The sequence below is a fragment of the Triturus cristatus genome, chromosome 5_2 (genome assembly GCF_964204655.1).
Source record: "Triturus cristatus chromosome 5_2, aTriCri1.1, whole genome shotgun sequence".
NCBI classification, from domain to species: Eukaryota; Metazoa; Chordata; class Amphibia; order Caudata; family Salamandridae; genus Triturus; species Triturus cristatus.
The window spans coordinates 1,000,437,957-1,000,460,127 of record NC_140588.1 but is presented as its reverse complement, the minus strand read 5'-3'; the positions used below and the strand labels follow the sequence as shown (position 1 = coordinate 1,000,460,127).

At 48.1% G+C, this 22,171-nt stretch overlaps 1 protein-coding gene across 1 annotated transcript in view; it reads left to right on the top strand.

Annotated features, from left to right (window-relative positions):
- Nucleotides 1-320: 320 nt before the first annotated feature.
- The window catches only part of LOC146829569 (homeobox protein CDX-4-like), a 32,259-nt gene continuing 10,408 nt past the window's right edge, over nucleotides 321-22,171 (top strand). The window contains exons 1-2 of the mRNA XM_085606700.1: nucleotides 321-967; nucleotides 21,428-21,573. Of these exons, the coding sequence (XP_085462826.1) occupies nucleotides 568-967; nucleotides 21,428-21,573 (546 nt within the window). The 5' untranslated portion in view covers nucleotides 321-567. The remainder of the gene's footprint in view (nucleotides 968-21,427; nucleotides 21,574-22,171) is intronic.

Sequence of the window (22,171 nt, the reverse complement as noted above, 5' to 3'; positions counted from 1 at the left end):
TCCACATGCGCTCTAAGCATTTGGTGTTTGGCCCTGCTGACTTTGGAAAAACTGCTGATGGTGCTCTGAAAAGTTTTCGAAGCTCGTTGGCCCCATTGATGTTGAGGAAAACTCCAAACGACGTGCCTGCTGATGGAGGCAGAGGTGCCAAAGATGGTGTGGGGAAAGTGGGAGGAGCAACAAGGATCAAAGCGGAAGAGGGGATGAGGTACAAGGAGATACCGTGAAAAACAAAGCGAGCTCCTCGTGTAACAACAAGGTGGGGTGGCCTGGCCAATCAGCCCTTCATTCGAATGCAGATGTGATTGGAGAGGCGGCCTGTTATCTGTGACATCAGGCAGGGCCTTGGGAAGCGTTGCCCCCAGCACCTGGTAACACCATTGTTAGCCATGAGCAGTAAAGAGCCACTGAGGCTAGCATGACTCATTTATAGGGCCAGCCAGGACCCTGGGAGCGGCAGAGCCCGGGCAGACGGGGGCAGGAGGAGATCAAAAAGCCACTGGAGAGCAGAATGACCCTGCAGGACAACGGCTGGCTATGAACAACCATTGGGGCTGAGAAGCCAGCATGTATCCCGGATCCCTGAGGTGCACCAATAGCAACGGCCTGCCCGGCCAGGGCTGCATCCCGACGCCTTATGCAGAGTATGCGGAATACCACTACCCTGCGCCGCGGATAGACCACCACGCGCAAGTGCCGGGAGATTGGGGCGCGCACTATGGGCCGCCAAGAGAGGATTGGTGCATTTACGGGCCTGGAACCAACAGCGCAGTGTCAACGCCGCTGTCGGGGCTCTCCCCGGGGCACGTGTCCTACAGCCCACAGCAGGACTACAGCTCTTTGCACCCCACGGAGTCCGACATTTTACATGCTACGGATGGTATCCACATCGTGGAGGTCTCCCCCGACCATGGGCGGCACAACCACTTCCAATGGATGGGGAAAACTGCTCAGTCAACCTCAGTAGGTGAGTGGGGTCTGCTGGTGTGCATGCAGTGTGCCTTATTGGGTTGGCTCAAACTTCTAGATCAGTGGAAAAAAAAGTGGATAGAGAAAAAAGTAGAACTTACAGTTGGGTGGAAAATGGAACACTGAATCTGCACTGTGTGAAACAGGACGGAACACACTCGTATTGCTACGCTTTTGAAATGTGAAACATGGCTCTAACGTGTGGGCTCAAATATGCTTATGCTTGGTCGTACCCTAGTGTTTAACTATCAGATACTAGGCATCCTGTTCCGTTTATGCTCCGCTTCTACATTTGATCGGAAAACCTGTCGGATCCACTGCTGATTAAGTGAGCAAGAAAACGAAACTAGAACCCTCGTATAATACTCAAATGTGGTTTCAGCACAACCTATTAAAGCCATATGTATATATCGAATCAATGATACAATGTCATTAGCAGTGATCCACTTCCCGATCAACACTAGGCTTAGGTATGTCCAAAAGGACATCTTCGAGCTCTGCTGCATGGGGGCTTGGATAGCTTCGGTGGGGGTGGTGGGGCTGGGGAGGCCCCAGGGTATCTCGATCGGGGGGCTAGGGTAGCTTCGTTGGGTCGTGGCGGGCTAGAGTAGCTTAGATCGGAGGGCTAGTGAACCTTCGATCGGGGGTTGAGGGGGCTAAGGTAGCTTTTATCGGATCCGGGCAAAAGGGCCCTATTGAAGACCTTATCATACCCTGCAAACCAAAGAGTCAAACATTTAGTTTCAAACAGGTTCCAGGTTATGGGTATATAGACCTAGCACAACATCTATTTCCCCTGTGAAAAGGAACCTTACATGGCCCTTCTTGATGTTTATAGTTGAAATACTTGCGGCTCTGTGGCGAGTTCATGTGGAGTCCGGGTTGTATTTGTAGTTTGAAAGATGTGTGCTGTACAACTATCTCAATGGAAGCTTAAAAGGGCGAGTGGCGAACGCTGTGTTTGAGACGGGCTATCGGCAGGATCTGGCTTGTAACTCTTGAGAATCCCAGCCGCCCCACAGCGCATAGTGTCCTTAGCATGCGAGGGCAATAAACCCCCGGGGCGGCCGAGGAGATGGCTGCAGATAGGCATTCTTGGGGCCAGGCCAGGAAGCACTCAGAGATCAAAGGCCAGCCTCCCGGGGTCATAACCAGCAGCAAAAGGCACCCACCCTACTAACGTAGCCTGTTTGGAGCACCCTTTGCTGCGTATTTCACCTCTAGGCTCAGGAGGGCCAAGCTGCGGCCTATGGTTTGAGTTTACAGAATCTTTAAAAGAGGGCAGGTTGGTGAGCAGATGCGCAAGAGAGTTTTCGTAAGACATGCATACACTCAGCAAACTGAATATGTAGCAGGCACATCAAACCGATTGCCGGACCCTGCTGTGGGGCCAGGGGAGGGGCAGAAAACGGCGAGAGGGGCAGCACGGTGGGGTATGATCAATGAATTACAATTCATATCTGTTTACTAATGCTGTGAATCTGAGACACCTTGTTCAAACGATTTGAGATAAAAGTTATAGTACAGGTAGGACAACTTGAACGTCCTAGTGGGCTGGGGGAGGAAGGGGGGGGGGGCGAGGAGGAGGGATAGTGGGGGATCTGGGAAGGGTGTTCTCCATCTTTTTACTCCCCATAACACTGAACTCACAAGCACACTCACAATCCCTTTTCCAGTGCAACTTCTTATGGGGGAACCTGTCCTGTGTCTAAATCACCCTTTCGATGCTTTCCTGGCTACGTTTCAAGACTTCGGCCCTTGCAGGTTCCCCAGGAGGACAGATCAAACCACTTCGACTTCGAAAGAGCTGGTACAAGGCGTCCAGCTTTTGGTCGTTATCTCCCTGAGTGAGAGACCCCAGTTCCCCTGGGTTATCGTAGCCTGAGCGATAGCTGTGCACGTTTAAACACACTGGATCTTGGGGTACTTTCCAGGGGAGCCGGAAATACAATACTCTGCGCACTAAAGGGAATTTACACAACGGTACTTAAAGAGCCGGTTGCCTAAACGTACCATGCGGCTCGCCGTACGGACACCGGCCACAACCTCGGACTCGGCATGTAGCCCCATGACAGCTTCGCCCCGCTCTGCGCTCGTCTTTGCTGCACAGCTAGTGACAGTGATGCGTGGCAATGGCCACCGGGCCGGTAAACACGCGCCGGAACCCCCGGGAGCAGGCTGCTCTTACGGTGCCACTAAATCACCAGAACACGGGGACACCACAAGCCCGCGTAGGAGCACCTGACCTCTGCAGAGACGTGTCAAAGGAAACACCAGTCCCGGGCTTAAGGGGGCTCCCGCGGAGATGACATCAGCAGGAGGAAGCAGGGGATATTCCGCCCCGTGCACGGAGGTGTAAGGCATGCATCATGACCTGAGCACACAGGAGACGTGGACAATCCGGCATGTCTTGGTCTGAGCAACACAAGGAAGAGGATATTCCTGCATGCATGCATGCAGGCCTGAGAACACGGGTGCATGGAGCACTGGGGACGGCACTGCGCCGAGCTGGCGTTGGAATGAGCACAAGGTTACAGTGCATATCCCAGTTAGTGTTGACATGAGCACACACGGTTACAGTGCATATCCCAGCTAGCACACACGGTTACAGTGCATATCCCAGCTAGCGTTGACATGAGCACACACGGTTACAGTGCATATCCCAGCTAGCATTGACATGAGCACACACGGTTACAGTGCATATCCCAGCTAGCGTTGACATGAGCAAACACGGTTACAGTGCATATCCCAGCTAGCACACACGGTTACAGTGCATATCCCAGCTAGCGTTGACATGAGCACACACGGTTACAGTGCATATCCCAGCTAGCGTTGACATGAGCGCACACGGTTACAGTGCATATCCCAGCTAGCGTTGACATGAGCGCACACGGTTACAGTGCATATCCCAGCTAGCATTGACATGAGCAAACACGGTTACAGTGCATATCCCAGCTAGCACACACGGTTACAGTGCATATCCCAGCTAGCGTTGACATGAGCACACACGGTTACAGTGCATATCCCAGCTAGCGTTGACATGAACGCACACGGTTACAGTGCTTTTCCCAGCTAGCGTTGACATGAGCGCACACGGTTACAGTGCATATCCCAGCTAGCGTTGACATGAGCGCACACGGTTACAGTGCATATCCCAGCTAGCATTGACATGAGCAAACACGGTTACAGTGCATATCCCAGCTAGCACACACGGTTACAGTGCATATCCCAGCTAGCGTTGACATGAGCACACACGGTTACAGTGCATATCCCAGCTAGCGTTGACATGAACGCACACGGTTACAGTGCTTTTCCCAGCTAGCGTTGACATGAGCGCACACGGTTACAGTGCATATCCCAGCTAGCGTTGACATGAGCACACACGGTTACAGTGCATATCCCAGCTAGAGTTGACATGAGCACACACGGTTACAGTGCATATCCCAGCTAGTGTTGACATGAGCACACACGGTTACAGTGCATATCCCAGCTAGCGTTGACATGAGCACACACGGTTACAGTGCATATCCCAGCTAGCGTTGACATGAACGCACACGGTTACAGTGCTTTTCCCAGCTAGCGTTGACATGAGCGCACACGGTTACAGTGCATATCCCAGCTAGCGTTGACATGAGCACACACGGTTACAGTGCATATCCCAGCTAGAGTTGACATGAGCACACACGGTTACAGTGCATATCCCAGCTAGAGTTGACATGAGCACACACGGTTACAGTGCATATCCCAGCTAGAGTTGACATGAGCACACACGGTTACAGTGCATATCCCAGCTAGAGTTGACATGAGCACACACGGTTACAGTGCATATCCCAGCTAGAGTTGACATGAGCACACGGTTACAGTGCTTTTCCCAGCTAGCGTTGACATGAGCGCACACGGTTACAGTGCATATCCCAGCTAGCGTTGACATGAGCGCACACGGTTACAGTGCATATCCCAGCTAGCATTGACATGAGCAAACACGGTTACAGTGCATATCCCAGCTAGCACACACGGTTACAGTGCATATCCCAGCTAGCGTTGACATGAGCACACACGGTTACAGTGCATATCCCAGCTAGCGTTGACATGAACGCACACGGTTACAGTGCTTTTCCCAGCTAGCGTTGACATGAGCGCACACGGTTACAGTGCATATCCCAGCTAGCGTTGACATGAGCACACACGGTTACAGTGCATATCCCAGCTAGAGTTGACATGAGCACACACGGTTACAGTGCATATCCCAGCTAGTGTTGACATGAGCACACACGGTTACAGTGCATATCCCAGCTAGCGTTGACATGAGCACACACGGTTACAGTGCATATCCCAGCTAGCGTTGACATGAACGCACACGGTTACAGTGCTTTTCCCAGCTAGCGTTGACATGAGCGCACACGGTTACAGTGCATATCCCAGCTAGCGTTGACATGAGCACACACGGTTACAGTGCATATCCCAGCTAGAGTTGACATGAGCACACACGGTTACAGTGCATATCCCAGCTAGAGTTGACATGAGCACACACGGTTACAGTGCATATCCCAGCTAGAGTTGACATGAGCACACACGGTTACAGTGCATATCCCAGCTAGAGTTGACATGAGCACACACGGTTACAGTGCATATCCCAGCTAGAGTTGACATGAGCACACAGATACAGTGCTTATCCCAGCAAGTGTTGACATGGGCACACAAAAACAGAAGATATTACTGCATGTGGTGGCCTAGTACACAGGTACGCATGTTCCTGTGTTGTCCCGATGACTCAGAGACGGAATTCTACAGCGTGTGTTAGCCCGAGCACAGAAAGGGGGATAGACAGGAGCACACAGGGATGCGGCATATTCCGGTAAGCGTTGACCCGAGCACACAGAAACAGGGAGCGTTAGAGCATGTGTTGGACCGAGCACATAGAGATATATTCTATCATGTGTAGGCCTGAGCACTCAGAAACGAGACAGTACATGTGTCGGCCTTGGCACGAAGGGACAGGAGACATCCCAGCAAGTGACCGCCTGAGCGCTCAGAAACGAGATATTAGAGCACGTGTTGGCCTGAGAATACACGGGCTGTGGATACTGGAGCCTACACTGCCATGAACAGGTCTGGCGTGAGCATACAGGAAGGTCACAGCAACGAGGATATGAGCCCTTGCACTGGCCTTAGAGTGAGTAGGCTCACTGGTGTGAACACACGACACATGGGGATATTTGGGCCTGCTTTGGCCTGAGCACTCAATAGGTGAGAGCAATTGGTCCAGCGCTGTCCTGGGCATGCAGGAGTTAGGGATATGTGTACACAAAGGCAGGTCATAGGTGAGCTTGCTGGAACAGAGGATATGCGGTCTATATACAGCTGGAAGTGATCGCGGCCCTGCACTGGCAGCTGCAATGAATATTGCACTTTACTACTACCTCTCACGACGTGTACAACAGCACTCGCGCTCCTGTACATGCAATGCAGTCTTTGCACTTGTCTCTAGCGTGGCACACTGTGGGCCTATCTCTTTATGCCACTCTAGCCCAGTTCTCTTGACTGTGTTATCAAACAGATCGCAATGAAATTGGAACACTAGTTGCGCTTCTAATGTGACCGGAGAGCTCATCTTGGATTCACCGCTTCACCGTGTATTTTCATCCTGGGCAAAACACTAATTCTGTGCCCGAGTTCCTTTAAATACCAACAGTACAGAAAAGTACAATCTCAAAACGGATGAATGGAGAATCTAAAGCCACGTTAAACAAAAATGAACACCCACTTTGAAACAGAAACTACATGACAATGTTTTATAAGAAGAGTGTGTTTGGGAATTGGAATGCATCTTTTTTTTATACAATGGTTCAGCTTAGTTAATTTCGCATAGCACTATAAATAAAAGCAGTTCAGTGCTCTTGAATATAACAACATGCCGAGTTTGCTTCGATCTGGGTATATTCTCTTCTTGACAACATAGTGTGTGAACTGTAACATGCATGTGCAGTCCTTGTGGCTGGCTGTGCAGCTCTCTTCCTTGGAGGGCTGGGGAACATAAACCTTGCACTCTGTCACTTTCACTGCATGACCCGGAGTGTGCCACTTGACCCCTGTGTAATCCATTCCTTCCTCTGCCTCCCTTGCAGCAGCAGTTGCCTGCTGGTGCACAAGCACGTGTTGCTATATTTCACCCTAGCGCATTGTCCTGCTGTAGAGGGGTACATTTTATGGGACCTGTGCAACTTCTCATCTGCTCTTGCAAGTTAAACCATGAACAATGTGCTATATGTTCAATCATTAACAACTGACTGCAATCGTAGAAAGCTCTTTTTACGTGGGTGTGTTGGCCTAATGCCCCGAACATAAACACACGCGGAGAAGGCGACATGGCTCTCAAACACCATGAGGAAAACATTTTCATCTGGAGGTGACAATTTGAGACGGGGAGAGAGCTCAAGGGCCTAAGATAAAACCTTGGGGCAGGGGTGAGGGGTGCATTTCAAAAAGGCCTGAGTGACAGGGAGCACAGAACGTGGAAAGGCGTGAGTACAGCGGGAAACCCAACAATGTCTGAGGAATTACCAGAATAGACAGGCCCTTGGAAGGGCTAGAGCTGCTCTTCAAGCTTCTCCTTGCAATCCGAGGCTCTCTGGGCTCCATGTCACAGACTGACTCTTGGATTCCCACTGACATGTTCTATAAACTGCCTCAAACCAGTAGCTCAGGGTCCACCAAGCTTCCCAGCCCACGCTTTACTACCTGATGTTTGCGAATGTCTGCTAGGTCAGTGCAGTCTGCTCATCTTACCGCTTACTATCTGATGGTGGACAATGACTGCCAGGGCGCCCTGGGTTACCACCACCTATGCTGGCCAGGAGTCTCTCCTCAACCCTGCCATGCAGCACCCACCCATGAATGCCAGGCTAGTAAGACAGCTCAGAATGCGCAGGTTCCAGTGCGGACAGCAATGGGTCCACGTTGGCCTCCGATTGTAGCTTCTGATTTAAAGTGTATCCCTTCTACCAAGATTGCAGCCATTCTCGCATCATCAACGCGTTTCAGTACCACAGCGTCTAGCAAGTTCTGCTTTGTGCTGGAAAATGCTGGCTACGGATTCAATTTACTTGGTATTACCCGCGATGACCATGAGTAAGGATATATGGGGGGGGGGGAATGCTTCGTCCATTTTGCGTCTAAACAGTGAATAAGAACGTCATAACGAAACAAAGTTTTTGGACTTCCGCCTGTTCCTTGCACTTTCAGACTTTGCAGTGGCTGGCACATGCGCCAACAGTCATTTGAGGCTTCAGTAGCCTAAGATATGAGCCTGCACTATTTTATTTTGGTATGAAAACCTTCCTGCCTTCGAGTAAACCCAGGTTCACCCACCCCAGCGAAAACGAACGGCGGTTATTACGGGCTTCCAACGAGTCGGTCCGCTTGCCTGTGCGCTCCTGTCTAATAGACCAATCTGTAGCTCGGACACGGCCCTTCCAAGAGACATTCTGAAAACGAACTCACGTGTTTATATGCAGACACGTTTAAGGTTGCGTACTGCAGTACCGAGCACCAATCCAATCCAGGGGGCACCAATCCAGGGCTGCTCTCTGACCACGTGCACACTCTGCCTGCTGCAGAACCGAGCACCAATCCAACCCAGGACTGCTCTCTGACCACGTGCACACTCTGCCTGCTGCAGTACCGATCACCAATCCAATCCAGGGCTGCTCTCTGACCACGTGCACACTCTGCCTGCTGCAGTACCGATCACAAATCCAACTCAGGACTGCTCTCTGACCACGTGCACACTCTGCCTGCTGCAGAACCGAGCACCAATCCAACCCAGGACTGCTCTCTGACCACGTGCACACTCTGCCTGCTGCAGTACCGATCAACAATCCAATCCAGGGCTGCTCTCTGACCACGTGCACACTCTGCCTGCTGCAGTACCGATCACAAATCCAACTCAGGACTGCTCTCTGACCACGTGCACACTCTGCCTGCTGCAGTACCGATCACCAATCCAATCCAGGACTGCTCTCTGACCATGTGCACACTCTGCCTGCTGCAGTACCGATCACCAATCCAAGGCTGCTCTCAGACCATGTGCACACTCTGCCTGCTGCAGTACCGATCACAAATCCAACTCAGGACTGCTCTCTGACCATGTGCCCACTCTGCCTGCTGCAGTACCGATCACAAATCCAACCCAGGACTGCTCTCAGACCATGTGCACAGTCTGCCTGCTGCTGTACCGATCACAAATCCAACCCAGGACTGCTCTCTGACCATGAGCACACTCTGCCTGCTGCTGTACCGATCACCTATCCAACCCAGGACTGCTCTCTGCCCATGTGTACCCTGTGCCTACTGCAGCAACGAGCACCATTCAAAGGCTGATGTCTGTCCATGTGTACCCTGTGCCTACTGCAGCACCGAGCACCATTCAAAGGCTGCTGTCTGCCCATGTGTACCCTGTGCCTACTGCAGCAACGAGCACCATTCAAAGGCTGCTGTCTGCCCATGTGTACCCTGTGCCTACTGCAGCACCGAGCACCATTCAAAGGCTGCTGTCTGACCACGTGTACCCTGTGCCTACTGCAGCACCGAGCACCATTCAAAGGCTGCTGTCTGCCCATGTGTACCCTGTGCCTACTGCAGCACCGAGCACCATTCAAAGGCTGCTGTCTGTCCACGTGTACCCTGTGCCTACTGCAGTACCGAGCACCATTCAAAGGCTGCTGTCTGCCCATGTGTACCCTGTGCCTACTGCAGCACCGAGCACCATTCAAAGGCTGCTGTCTGTCCACGTGTACCCTGTGCCTACTGCAGCACCGAGCACCATTCAAAGGCTGCTGTCTGCCCATGTGTACCCTGTGCCTACTGCAGTACCGAGCACCATTCAAAGGCTGCTGTCTGCCCATGTGTACCATGTGCCTACTGTAGCACCGAGCACCATTCAAAGGCTGCTGTCTGCCCATGTGGACCCTGTGCCTACTGCAGTACCGAGCACCATTCAAAGGCTGCTGTCTGCCCATGTGTACACTTGCCTACTGCAGTACCGAGCACCATTCAAAGGCTGCTGTCTGCCCATGTGTACACTTGCCTACTGCAGTACCGAGCACCATTCAAAGGCTGCTGTCTGCCCATGTGTACCCTGTGCCTACTGCAGCAACGAGCACCATTCAAAGGCTGCTGTCTGCCCATGTGTACCCTGTGCCTACTGCAGCAACGAGCATCATTCAAAGGCTGCTGTCTGCCCATGTGTACCCTGTGCCTACTGCATACCGAGCACCATTCAAAGGCTGCTGTCTGCCCATGTGTACACTTGCCTACTGCAGTACCGAGCACCATTCAAAGGCTGCTGTCTGCCCATGTGTACACTTGCCTACTGCAGTACCGAGCACCATTCAAAGGCTGCTGTCTGCCCATGTGTACACTTGCCTACTGCAGCACCGAGCACCATTCAAAGGCTGCTGTCTGCCCATGTGTACCCTGTGCCTACTGCAGCAACGAGCACCATTCAAAGGCTGCTGTCTGCCCATGTGTACCCTGTGCCTACTGCAGCACCGAGCACCATTCAAAGGCTGCTGTCTGCCCATGTGTACACTGTGCCTACTGCAGCACCGAGCACCATTCAAAGGCTGCTGTCTGCCCATGTGTACCCTGTGCCTACTGCAGCAACGAGCACCATTCAAAGGCTGCTGTCTGCCCATGTGTACCCTGTGCCTACTGCAGCACCGAGCACCATTCAAAGGCTGCTGTCTGCCCATGTGTACACTGTGCCTACTGCAGCACCGAGCACCATTCAAAGGCTGCTGTCTGCCCATGTGTACCCTGTGCCTACTGCAGCAACGAGCACCATTCAAAGGCTGCTGTCTGCCCACGTGTACACTGTGCCTACTGCAGTACCGAGCACCATTCAAAGGCTGCTGTCTGCCCACGTGTACACTGTGCCTACTGCAGCACCGAGCACCATTCAAAGGCTGCTGTCTGCCCACGTGTACCCTGTGCCTACTGCAGCACCGAGCACCATTCAAAGGCTGCTGTCTGCCCACGTGTACACTGTGCCTACTGCAGCACCGAGCACCATTCAAAGGCTGCTGTCTGCCCATGTGTACCCTGTGCCTACTGCAGCAACGAGCACCATTCAAAGGCTGCTGTCTGCCCATGTGTACCCTGTGCCTACTGCAGCACCGAGCACCATTCAAAGGCTGCTGTCTGCCCATGTGTACACTGTGCCTACTGCAGCACCGAGCACCATTCAAAGGCTGCTGTCTGCCCATGTGTACCCTGTGCCTACTGCATACCGAGCACATTCAAAGGCTGCTGTCTGCCCATGTGTACCCTGTGCCTACTGCAGCAACGAGCACCATTCAAAGGCTGCTGTCTGCCCACGTGTACACTGTGCCTACTGCAGTACCGAGCACCATTCAAAGGCTGCTGTCTGCCCACGTGTACACTGTGCCTACTGCAGTACCGAGCACCATTCAAAGGCTGCTGTCTGCCCACGTGTACACTGTGCCTACTGCAGTACCGAGCACCATTCAAAGGCTGCTGTCTGCCCACGTGTACACTGTGCCTACTGCAGTACCGAGCACCATTCAAAGGCTGCTGTCTGCCCATGTGTACACTTGCCTACTGCTGTAGCGAGCACCACGGAATGGCTACTCTCTCGCCATGAGTACACTCTGCCTACTGCAGCACCGAGCACCAATCCAAGGCTGCTCTCTGATCATCAGGACCCTTTGCCAGTTTCAGTACTGAACGCCAAGGTGTGGCTGCTCCGACCACGCGCACCCTGTGCCTATGCACGGCTGCTCTCTTGCTAGGTGTACCTGTACGTGATTCCCCCATGGTCCTAGGCAGTAAGCAGCACATTAACACCCTATTACATCTGGTAGTAGGAGGGAGTGCTGTTATCTTTCTATTCCCTAAACACACAAACTGTGGCTGGGGAAGAGCCCTCCTGTGGGCAGCTCTTTGAAATCTCTTCAAAGCTCTGGCCGGTGTGCTTGTTGGCAAGTTGTGGGTGTGAGCCGCTACACCCGGGCAGGTTCCAGGCGTGCGCTACTTTGGCCACTTCTTTTTTTTCCTTCTGTGTTGCAGCTACCATCATGTTTGTAATATCATTACATGGCAAATGTGTGTATCTACCTAGGGAGACAGGCTTAACGGCAGCAACGCAGAGGAGCGTCAGGTGTGAGACGATCATACCGTCCAGTTTTTGCATACCAGAACATCTTGTTTTTTTACCAATTTAAATCGAATGGTTTAAATATAGAAAGCAAATAAAACTACACTGGAAGAAGAACATAAATGTCACATCTGGATTCAAAGAAAAGGGACTGGTGAAACTTTACACTTGTATTATGGACCCGCAAAAGCATAAACTTCGCCAGGATATTAGGGTTGTCACATTCACAAGTTTGCGGCGGGTTTATGAATTTTTCTGGTCGTGAACCCGAAAAGTGGGGGGAACACTTTAAAAGTTTATTCGGTATTCGCATACTTTTTTGCTGGAATTCCACAAACTAGAAGCACATGTAAATTGTGTCATGTCGATGGCAGGATTAAGTGGCCTTTCCGTTATACTCTAGGGGAGGAAACAGCCCCATATCCAATGGAAAATTAAAGGAAGGGGTTGTTCCATAGAGAAAAAATCTCCCGTTTGGGCAGTTCGCCAACTATGGAAATTCCAGGTATCTATCGTAACCCTTTGTGAATAGGACCTGAAGTACTCAATTGCATCAGAAAAGGCTTGCTTCACACCAGACACGGCTGTTGAACATCTGTGAGAGATGCCTGTTTTAAGAATTGCTACCTTCATTTTATGATATTGCCTGTAGTTTATGTTTGTTTGTAGCACTGAACTCAAACAGGCCTTCGCCAGTTAATACCTGTATACTCAAACTTCTGTAATGTCTCTCAGCAGTGAGAGCCATTAAGCCAAGCCGGCCATCACCAGTTAATATCTGTATACTCATACTTCTGTGGTGTCTCTCAGCAGTGAGAGCCATTGAAGCCAAGCCGGCTATCACCAGTTAATATCTGTATACTCATACTTCTGTGGTGTCTCTCAGCAGTGAGAGCCATTGAAGCCAAGCCGGCTATCACCAGTTAATATCTGTATACTCATACTTCTGCGGTGTCTCTCTGCAGTGAGAGGTCACTGAAGTCAAGCAGACCTCCTCCAGTTAATATCTGTGTACTTATACTTCTGTGGTGCCTCTCAGCAGTGAGAGCCATTGAAGTCAAGCTGGCCTCCGCCAGTTAATATCTATATGCTTATACTTCTGTGATGTCTCTCTGCAGTGAGAGGTCACTGAAGTCAAGCTGGCCTTTGCCAGTTAATATCTATATGCTTAAACTTCTGTGATGTCTCTCTGCAGTGAGAGGTCACTGAAGTCAAGCCGGCTATCACCAGTTAATATCTGTATACTTATACTTCTGTGGTGTCTCTCAGCAGTGAGAGCCATTGAAGCCAAGCCAGCTATCACCAGTTAATATCTGTATACTTATACTTCTGTGATGTCTTTCTGTAGCGAGAGGTCACTGAAGCCAAGCAGGCCTCCACCAGTTAATATATGCATACTCATACTTCTGCTGTGTTCTCTCAATAGAGGCTCCAAGAGGCAGTGAGTTGTCAGAGAAGTAAAGGTACCCTTCAAAAATGTATATCTATAGAACTATGTTGTGTTTTCTCCGTAGAGGGCTCTAGGAGCAGTGAGTGGTCCCTAAAGTAAGAAGGGCGTCCACCTATTAATATCTGCACACTGGTAGCTGCAGTTGTGTCCTCTCCATAGAAGGTCCAAGGAGCAGTGTCAATATCTACATACTCATAGCTTCTGTTTTGTCCTCTCTATAGAGGACCCAAGGAGCAGGGATAGGTCACTCGAAGAAAAGTGGCCTTCACCAGTTAATATCTGCATACTCATAGCTCTTCACATCAGGCCGCAGGAGCACCGTCTGGTCACTGAAGTCAAGTGCGTCTTCATTTGCTATTAGCATAGTCATTGCTTCTGTTACGTTTTCTCTATAAAGAGTCCATGGAGCAGAAAGAGGGTCACTGGAAGTCAAGCAGCCTTCAGCAGTTTCTACCTACCCACTCCTAGCTTCTGCGTTATTCTCTTCAGGTCAGGTGGAAGGAGCATTGTCTGGTCACTGAATTCAAGCGTGTCTTCATTTATCATCGGCATAGTCACGGTTTATGTTGTGTTTTCTCTACAGAGGGTCAAAGGAGCAGCGAGGAAGTACAGAAGGCCCTAATTGACATTTCTTTCCTAATTCACATTCTTTTGTACTGCCCTTGGAACCAGCTTGGGTAAGAAAGTTTTCACTGCATAAGATCTCACTGATGCTCATCCGAGGTATACGTCAGACAGCAGGTTCAACAGAGGCCACCGATGTGGACGGTTCAGCAACCATTGCCATACAACCAGTTCGAGTACTGACCTCTTAAATTATTTGTAGCATCTTTTTCTGTTTCTGCAATCTGCCATGATATACTAACCATGGCGGCCTCCTTTCATGCTGACAGGTGGCAGGCCCTTTGCCTTTTAGGTGATGTGACTTGACTCAAGATGGTATGTGCCACTGCCAATTTGCTATTCGAGACATGACACCAGAGACTTTAGATGGCATGGAAAGAGTGAGCAATTGCCCAGGGCCCCCACCTTCCAAAGGGCCCCTGTGAAAGTGAAATATTTCTGTTTCTCACTCTTGTCTATTTCCCTATAATCAACCTTTAATGTATAAATAAACATTATTTGGCAACATAGGGTTTGAATACGTATAAAATTAGTCATAAAACAAAAAGTTGTTCTGAACAGGGGTCCTAAAATACTTTTTGCCCAGAGACCCCGAAAATCTTTATGGCGTTACTGATGACTCCAGACTCTCTCTAGCATTCACCAGGAGAAAAAACAACAACAGAAGCCCAGAAGCATGAAGTCCTAAAATCCCATGCAGATGACCCCTTGTGGGGGGACCGGGCGCCAGACCTACTTCAGATGCTAATGGCACTCTTTGTAGGCTGACTGTGAGGTCTCCTTGTTTTTGTTTTCCCCTTGGTTACGTTGTCTAATGTTGTGGGCCCACTAGGGCAGCGGGACTTTTCACACCTCCTTTCTTGCTTTGATATGCAGTCTGCTTTCTTCCTCTTCCTCTTTTTTCTGGGGTTATATTACAGGAAGGGTGGTGATTTTCACAGCAAATAAAGATGCCTTGTCCCGACTTTTATTGTCTTTCCAAAGTAAAGGTTCTCTGAATTTTATGACCAAAGTGAATGGGGAGGCTGTTCCTTCCCACATCCCCTCCCTCTCCACCAAATTGCCTGGCAACCCCATTTCCGTACCGTTGCCCAAAAATGAAATAATTCAGTTCAAATTAACTTTACTGATTTGCCAGCCGCCAAAGCTAGTGCACAATACATAACCAGCAGACAAAAAACAGAAGAAGGTCCCAAAAATGCAGTTATAGGAAGACCACAACTTAAACCTATGCGTACTTGGTTTTCACGGGCCTATATTCCAAACTTGAGAGTGATGCACATGTAGCATGCTATTTTCTGCGTGTTGCCAAAGTGTCAAAGAAATTAAGTGCATTAAATTAAACACCCCATAAAACACAATTACCTCCAAACATCCTGATATGGACACAAGTATTTAGGTGTTCTGCACTGCACAAATAATAAACAATATCTAAAATAAATTTGCTGTTCACTACATCTCCTTTCCACATGTGGATTACAATTTTACGACCACAATGACAGGCATTCTAAGATCAAACTTGAGAAGCAATCATCAACATTCATAAAACCCTACCCTCCATAAACAGAAATATTAAAAAGAGGCGAACCACCTTACATGGCATTTTATAACTGGGTATGCAAATCGATTGTTTGTCCCGTTTGCTCTCGAATAAGGAATACAGAAGCCAGAGTGTCTCCAACCATATGCACGCCACTGTGGCAAGCATACTATGGAGCCAACATGTTGTACACCTTACTTACTGGGTATTTAGTCTGCTCCAGTTTTCAAACGTAAACGATAGTGCCCTTTCTACAGAGCGCAATACTGCCGTTTCAACTTGTATACGCGCTTTAAATTAAAGACATCGCTATTGTTATTTGTCGACTTTGTAAGGATGAAAGGCTGGGTTTGAGTGGCTGAGTTTGAAAGACGCCATGTTTAAATCACACAGCTATTCTGCCAGCTTGAGGGAAAACCAGCCTGAGTGAGGATTAATTCATAACGAAAAAATGTGGCAGTGAAGAAAATCCGCCTTTTCTGCTTATGCAAGTAGGTTCGACGATCAACAACAACGATCTGTCTGTGCTCCTTACTAAGCAAGAAGCAAAACGAGTCCAAGGTAAATTGGCCCCAAGTTTCTGCACACGTGCAAACTTTCAACTGGCACAGCTGCCACGAAAACAAACTGTTGGTGCATGGCACGATTGCCACTGACAGTACAGAAGGTAGGGGAAATACACGACAGCCCAACAATGATTTATTGGCATGCCTATGGGTTGACACGTGTGTCCAAAGCTTCACGGATTCAAATGGTTGTCACAGTTTTACACGAGGGTCACAGATCTTTTGTTTTCAGCTGTAGAAGAATAGCTTCCAGGCTCGACCACTCCCTCTGCCATTTCTCACCAAAGTGCTATGTACGAGCACAAAGGAGAAAGCCGGGTAATTTCCTCCTTCACACCACTGGAGAGTCAGAAACAAGGGGGCACAAACATTCCCAAGCCATTTCAAAAAGTAAAAGGCTTCCAATTAACACATGCGGAAGGAACAAGCCAAGTACCAGGCCAGGAGCACAGGACAGAAGCAGATTTTCTGTTAGAAATGTTCCCACCTGTGCTGCATATGGCAGTACTCTCTGCACCCAGCACTGCGCCCTCCTCTATGAGAATTCTCCATTTCTGCTGCAGTATTAGCATTGCTAACAGTGCAGAAACACGTCGTGGCAATAAAGTTATTTACTTTGAATCGAGGCCCTTCCTTCTTAGGAACGTCCTAATACAAAGGCCGTCTTCAACATCAAAGAGCTCCGTTGTTTAGGGCCGTCATTCCTTCACGCAGATTATTCTGGCGATTTGGGGGAGGGGGGCGTACACACACCATCCCGCTGAGAAGATACTAGCATCTTTCCAAGCATTTAAAGTACATCATTTAATTTAAATTATCCTTCAGTACTAAAGAGGGTTTACTAGAAGGAAGTACTGCGAAAACCAAAAGAAGTGACTTCCTTGCAAGCACATTTCTCCAGCGTGTACTATCTGCCATTACAGCTGTTGGTTACCTAAGAATTTAGGCATCTTACAAAAAGTGTTGAATTTACAATTAATGCGTTTCAAATGTGTGAAACTCGACTACAAGCGCCTTACGGATTTATGTAGCTGATGGCAAACATGCCAGGTTCACAAAACTGAAATGCAAGGGGCTAGCTGTTAATAGTGCACCAGTTGGAGTGGCACCTGGGCCTAGTGGTTGCAGGGGGCTACTGCACCCACATTATAGTTGTTTACTATCCAACTGGGAGTTGAGTGGGCATATTTTTCTCACCTGCAACGGGGCCCATTGCACTGTTGCTGCACCACAGCTAAAATGATACATATTTTATTGTGAAAGGAATCTTTCCAAAATAGGGATTTAGAAACGCATGTTTTCTTTTTCTTTCTCGGTAATACAATTTCGGAGCAGTATCACACTTAACACAAAGGAAAGCAAAGACAGCAGGGTCTTCTAATCTTTACCCAGATATCTGAGATTTTCTGCACATACTGATCTACTAAGCGAAGCTCCACATTCAGAGTATTTTGGAGAGTGGGCCTCCTCAAGAGATGAGAGGGTGTCTGGACTTTGTTCATGGGCCTCCAAGATAAGGTCACAGTGTCTCTCATCTCTATATACATATTAACACCTCAATGGAGTTTAGGAATTAGGTTGACAGATATCTGTCGGTCTATTGTCCAGGTACCAACACATCGACACAGAGAATTGGCCTGTAGATAAACCATGGTTTTTACTGCAGCACAGCACTTCGGTTTCAAACAAACGTCACGGCTCCATCTCTCCTCTTGCATACATTCACCATGCACGTACACAGCTCTCCCATACACACGTGCATCATCAGGTCAAGTACACCAAATACAGTACCTAAGGCACGATTTGGCTAGGGACGGATTGTGCCACATATGCTGCGGTCTGCCCAGTCAGGCCCATCACAGGCTAAACCCGTTATAGGTTGTAATCAATGATATTCTGTTGATGGAAGGGGTCCACACGTCGTATTTGGCACCTGTAACTTTAATAAGCCGAGAGTGCTTTGTATAGTGAGATTTAGGAGTTGATACTTATAACGGGGAAATAAGCTGTCATAATTTTCCTACTATAATAGTGGCTAGCCCTTCATGAAAGATACACTGAAACATTACATCCTCAGGCCCGCTGCGGCCAACATCTATAACGTTTCTAGAAAACGGTGCATGCCTCTGGCTATCTTTGCAGCATGGAAAAACTCGTTTTAGCACGATATTAAAAACCGGTGTGATTTAGCCACTTAGTGGGCATCCTCTGTGATTAATGAATTCCATTCATTAATAAACATAAGCATTTCATACAGGATGGGCCTGGGTATTTTCATGTGGTCTATAGGATCTAGCCATTTCCCGATTTGGTTAAAATCTCGACTCTTTTGACAGAAACTGTAATCGGGCAAGTACAGTTGTTAATATCACTAAACACCAGGGCTCTTTAAACTAGGGAGCGGGCCTCCCTTGGCGGGCCTGAAGTGATCCTGGGGGAGGGGCGCCAGGCTCTGGCCAAAAGAAGCATTATGCTGATAACTGTCCCTTTGTTTCATGTGAAAAAAAAATGAGCAGCAGTAATGGGCTGTAATGAGCCATTAATAACATATTTTGGCATACATATCCTAGCTGGGAGTAGGTGTCAAAAGGGAAGGGACTCCAAATATTCTTCAAAACCCCCACCCCCATTTCTGATAACCACACTCTGGATACTTTTACAAGTTAGTTAGTAAGGCCTGCCTGACCAGAATAGTATGTTTGGCAATTATGTATGTAATTTCATTTTAAAAGGGGTAACGGAACGTCTAGACATATTTAAACATTGCAAATTTAAAGAAATAATTGAGAAAATTCTGAGTGGGGCCCGAATACCCCAAAAGATTTTTAGGTCTCGCCTGACCCAGCGCATGCGCTGGTCTGGCGAGACTTATTGAGAGGGCTCCAAAAAGTGCTACCAGGCCAGCCTAGAGCTACAGTGCATGTGCGCGGGCACGCGCGCCGTGATTACGTTTACTTTTGCGGCCGCTTTGATGTTTGATCGCGATAATTTTCGCGGCCACACGGCCGCTTGGCATAGCCAATAGGTCTCGCTTTTGGGACCTTATAAGTATTTAGTTATGCAACTGTTGCATGGCTAAACACTTATAAGGTCCCAAAGGCGAGACCTATTGGCTATGCCAATGCTTGTTTTGTTTCCTCTGGGGTGGGTGCGGGATAAAAAAGTTTAAAGACCACCGCTATACAAATTTCGCAAGAACACAATAAATTAGCAAAAATTGTGAAAACGTAGGAAGCAAATCAAACTATTGCTAGATACAGAGGAAAGAATAAATACAACTCCTGGTGTGTGGTCCACTATTTAAGGCCACAGAAAGGTCTAGGAGGATGAAGAGAGATGCCAGAAGAGTTGTGATGGACAGCAGTGATGGAACTGGAGACAATGTTGAGGGATTCTTCCGTTGAGTGTCACTCGTGGATTCTTGAGGAGGGTTCAAATACATTTTTCTGGGAAGTCTCTGTCACCTTATGATTTAAGTTCTTTTGATATAATTTCAACAACTTACTCAACTTCTTTTCGTCTTACATGGTAGGTAGTCTTTTGTAGTGTGCATTTTTGATAAAAATATTATTTGGCGCATTTTGTATGCTAATAACATTCTATAAGTTAACCTAAAGCATGTTTGCTGTTCATTTAGTAATGCATATGGTCTTGTGTGCCCAACGACTACTTTGATTGAGTTAGTTGGATTTCAGGTGCTTGTGAAGGCTTAAGAAAGCAGTGGATATAGCAATTAGGTGTTGGAATGGACATTAGAAAGGTGTAATTTTCATGTGTTGTAGCTGTACGGCACTGAAAAGAAAATGAATGCATTCCGTGCAAAATGAGTGCAACAAAAGAAATACAATTATCGAAAATAGGACATGGCTTATAGAGAGAGGTCATAGTGTACATAATAGGAACTGAGAATCAGAACAACGATTTCAGCTGGAAATATATAGAAATAAGCGACAAGGATGTTTGGGGGCGGGTTAAGAATGAGATGAAAAGGGGGCCAGTGCTGAGAAGTGAAGGAGGAAGAAATGGAAGCCATGGAGAGGAGACAGAAAAGCAGCCTGATGGGCGAGTCAAACATACATTGAAGCGAGGGCACCAACAGGCAGACCATGAGTGGGAAATAACTGTAGTCCAAGCGGGAAACGATGACAATTTAGAATATTAAATTAGATCTTACTTGTTGAGCTAACTGGATGGCTTAGCGAGTTCATGCTTACCCATGACACATAAAGTGATTTGAAGGTCACGTTCAAAGAGTGCACATCCATTTACCACGCATGTAACATGTTTCAGAGCGTGCAGAAACGCCTACTGTTTTATGTACAATGTTAACTGGTAGAATGAGGCCCTTGTTACATTTTCTTTAGAAGCACAGACAGCTCTGAGTCTATTTGCCATGTTAGCTGAACTTGAGAGTACCTCAACGCCATGCTAATGGGCCATGGCTACACATGCTGTTCAAATGTCAGAAACTTAAAACTCATTATGAGCCGATATTTGGAAACTTTGCAGCTAAAAAGGTGTGAGCTTCTGAATGAGAATTGTATACCATCGATCCTGTGGGGAAATCATGCTATTTATTCATTTAATTTTATTATTTATTATAATTTTTATATCGCACATACCAAGCCCTAGAGCATCAGAGAGCTTTACAGAAGAAATTATACATAGTGCCCTACAGGAAGTCAAGTAATTGTACATTCAATAGCACCAAATAATAGACAAAAATATAAAGAAATCAAATTGTTTAAATTATGAACACATCACAACCGTCCATGAATAACCAAGACTGTGCAGTTGGAACGTCAGGGATAGCAGCGCCTTACTAGCAATTATATAGAAACAAAACAGACCACAAGGTTCCAGATGGGGTCAAAAAAGACTCAACGCGAGCGAACATTTGCTTACTAGAGCATGATGTATTAGTATAGGAATCGACAGGAATGTATACTAAGCTGCTTGGGTTCCCGTGTGTCTTTCTTTTATTTTACTACGCCACAGAAAGATAAGTAACCTTCGTGTGATGACTAGTGACTTAAACATGCCAAAGGGACCGACAAAGGAATAAAGTAGCAATTCATAATTTTCTTGCTTCGTCTTTGCAGGTAAAACAAGGACCAAAGAAAAATACCGGGTCGTCTACACAGATCACCAGCGGCTGGAGCTGGAGAAGGAGTTCCATTACAATAGATACATCACCATCACCAGGAAAGCACAACTGGCGGCCAGCCTGAGGCTGTCAGAAAGACAGGTGCACTAACAACTCTCTCTTTAGAATGTGTCTGGCACTCTGCTATGTTCCTAGCATGTGTATTTATAATGTCCTTCTGATGCTCGAGGATCACAATACGGATAAGACATGGCTGTATCCATCACTCTTATCCATTAATGTAACATGTGCAGCGACTGTTAAGACAGCAATGGCTGCGAACGAAGAACAAAATGTAGGGCTCGATCTGTGCATGGACTTCGTTACTGATACCGACTCATATTGTGGTACCGAGCTAAGGATCCACACGCCATAATCTTCAAGTTATGCCATCACCATTTATTGGCTGGACTGTTCCTATTGGAGCAGGGTCAAGACTGATTTGCATGTGACTGAGACAAAATTCAGGTGGCATAGTGGGCAAAAGAACCGTGGGTTGGGATGCTACCCCGAGCGATTGCCAGTGGCACCAATCCTTTTTGTAGTGTGCATGTAACAATCCCACCGCTACAAAAAAAAATGCCAGCCCTACCAGAAAAAGGATATTACAAGCGCCAGCCCACGCACAGGCCAAGACCTCCATCATCTGCTGGTGGTAGAGATAGTAGGGTTTGTGTCGGCTAATGCAGAAGCTGTCAGC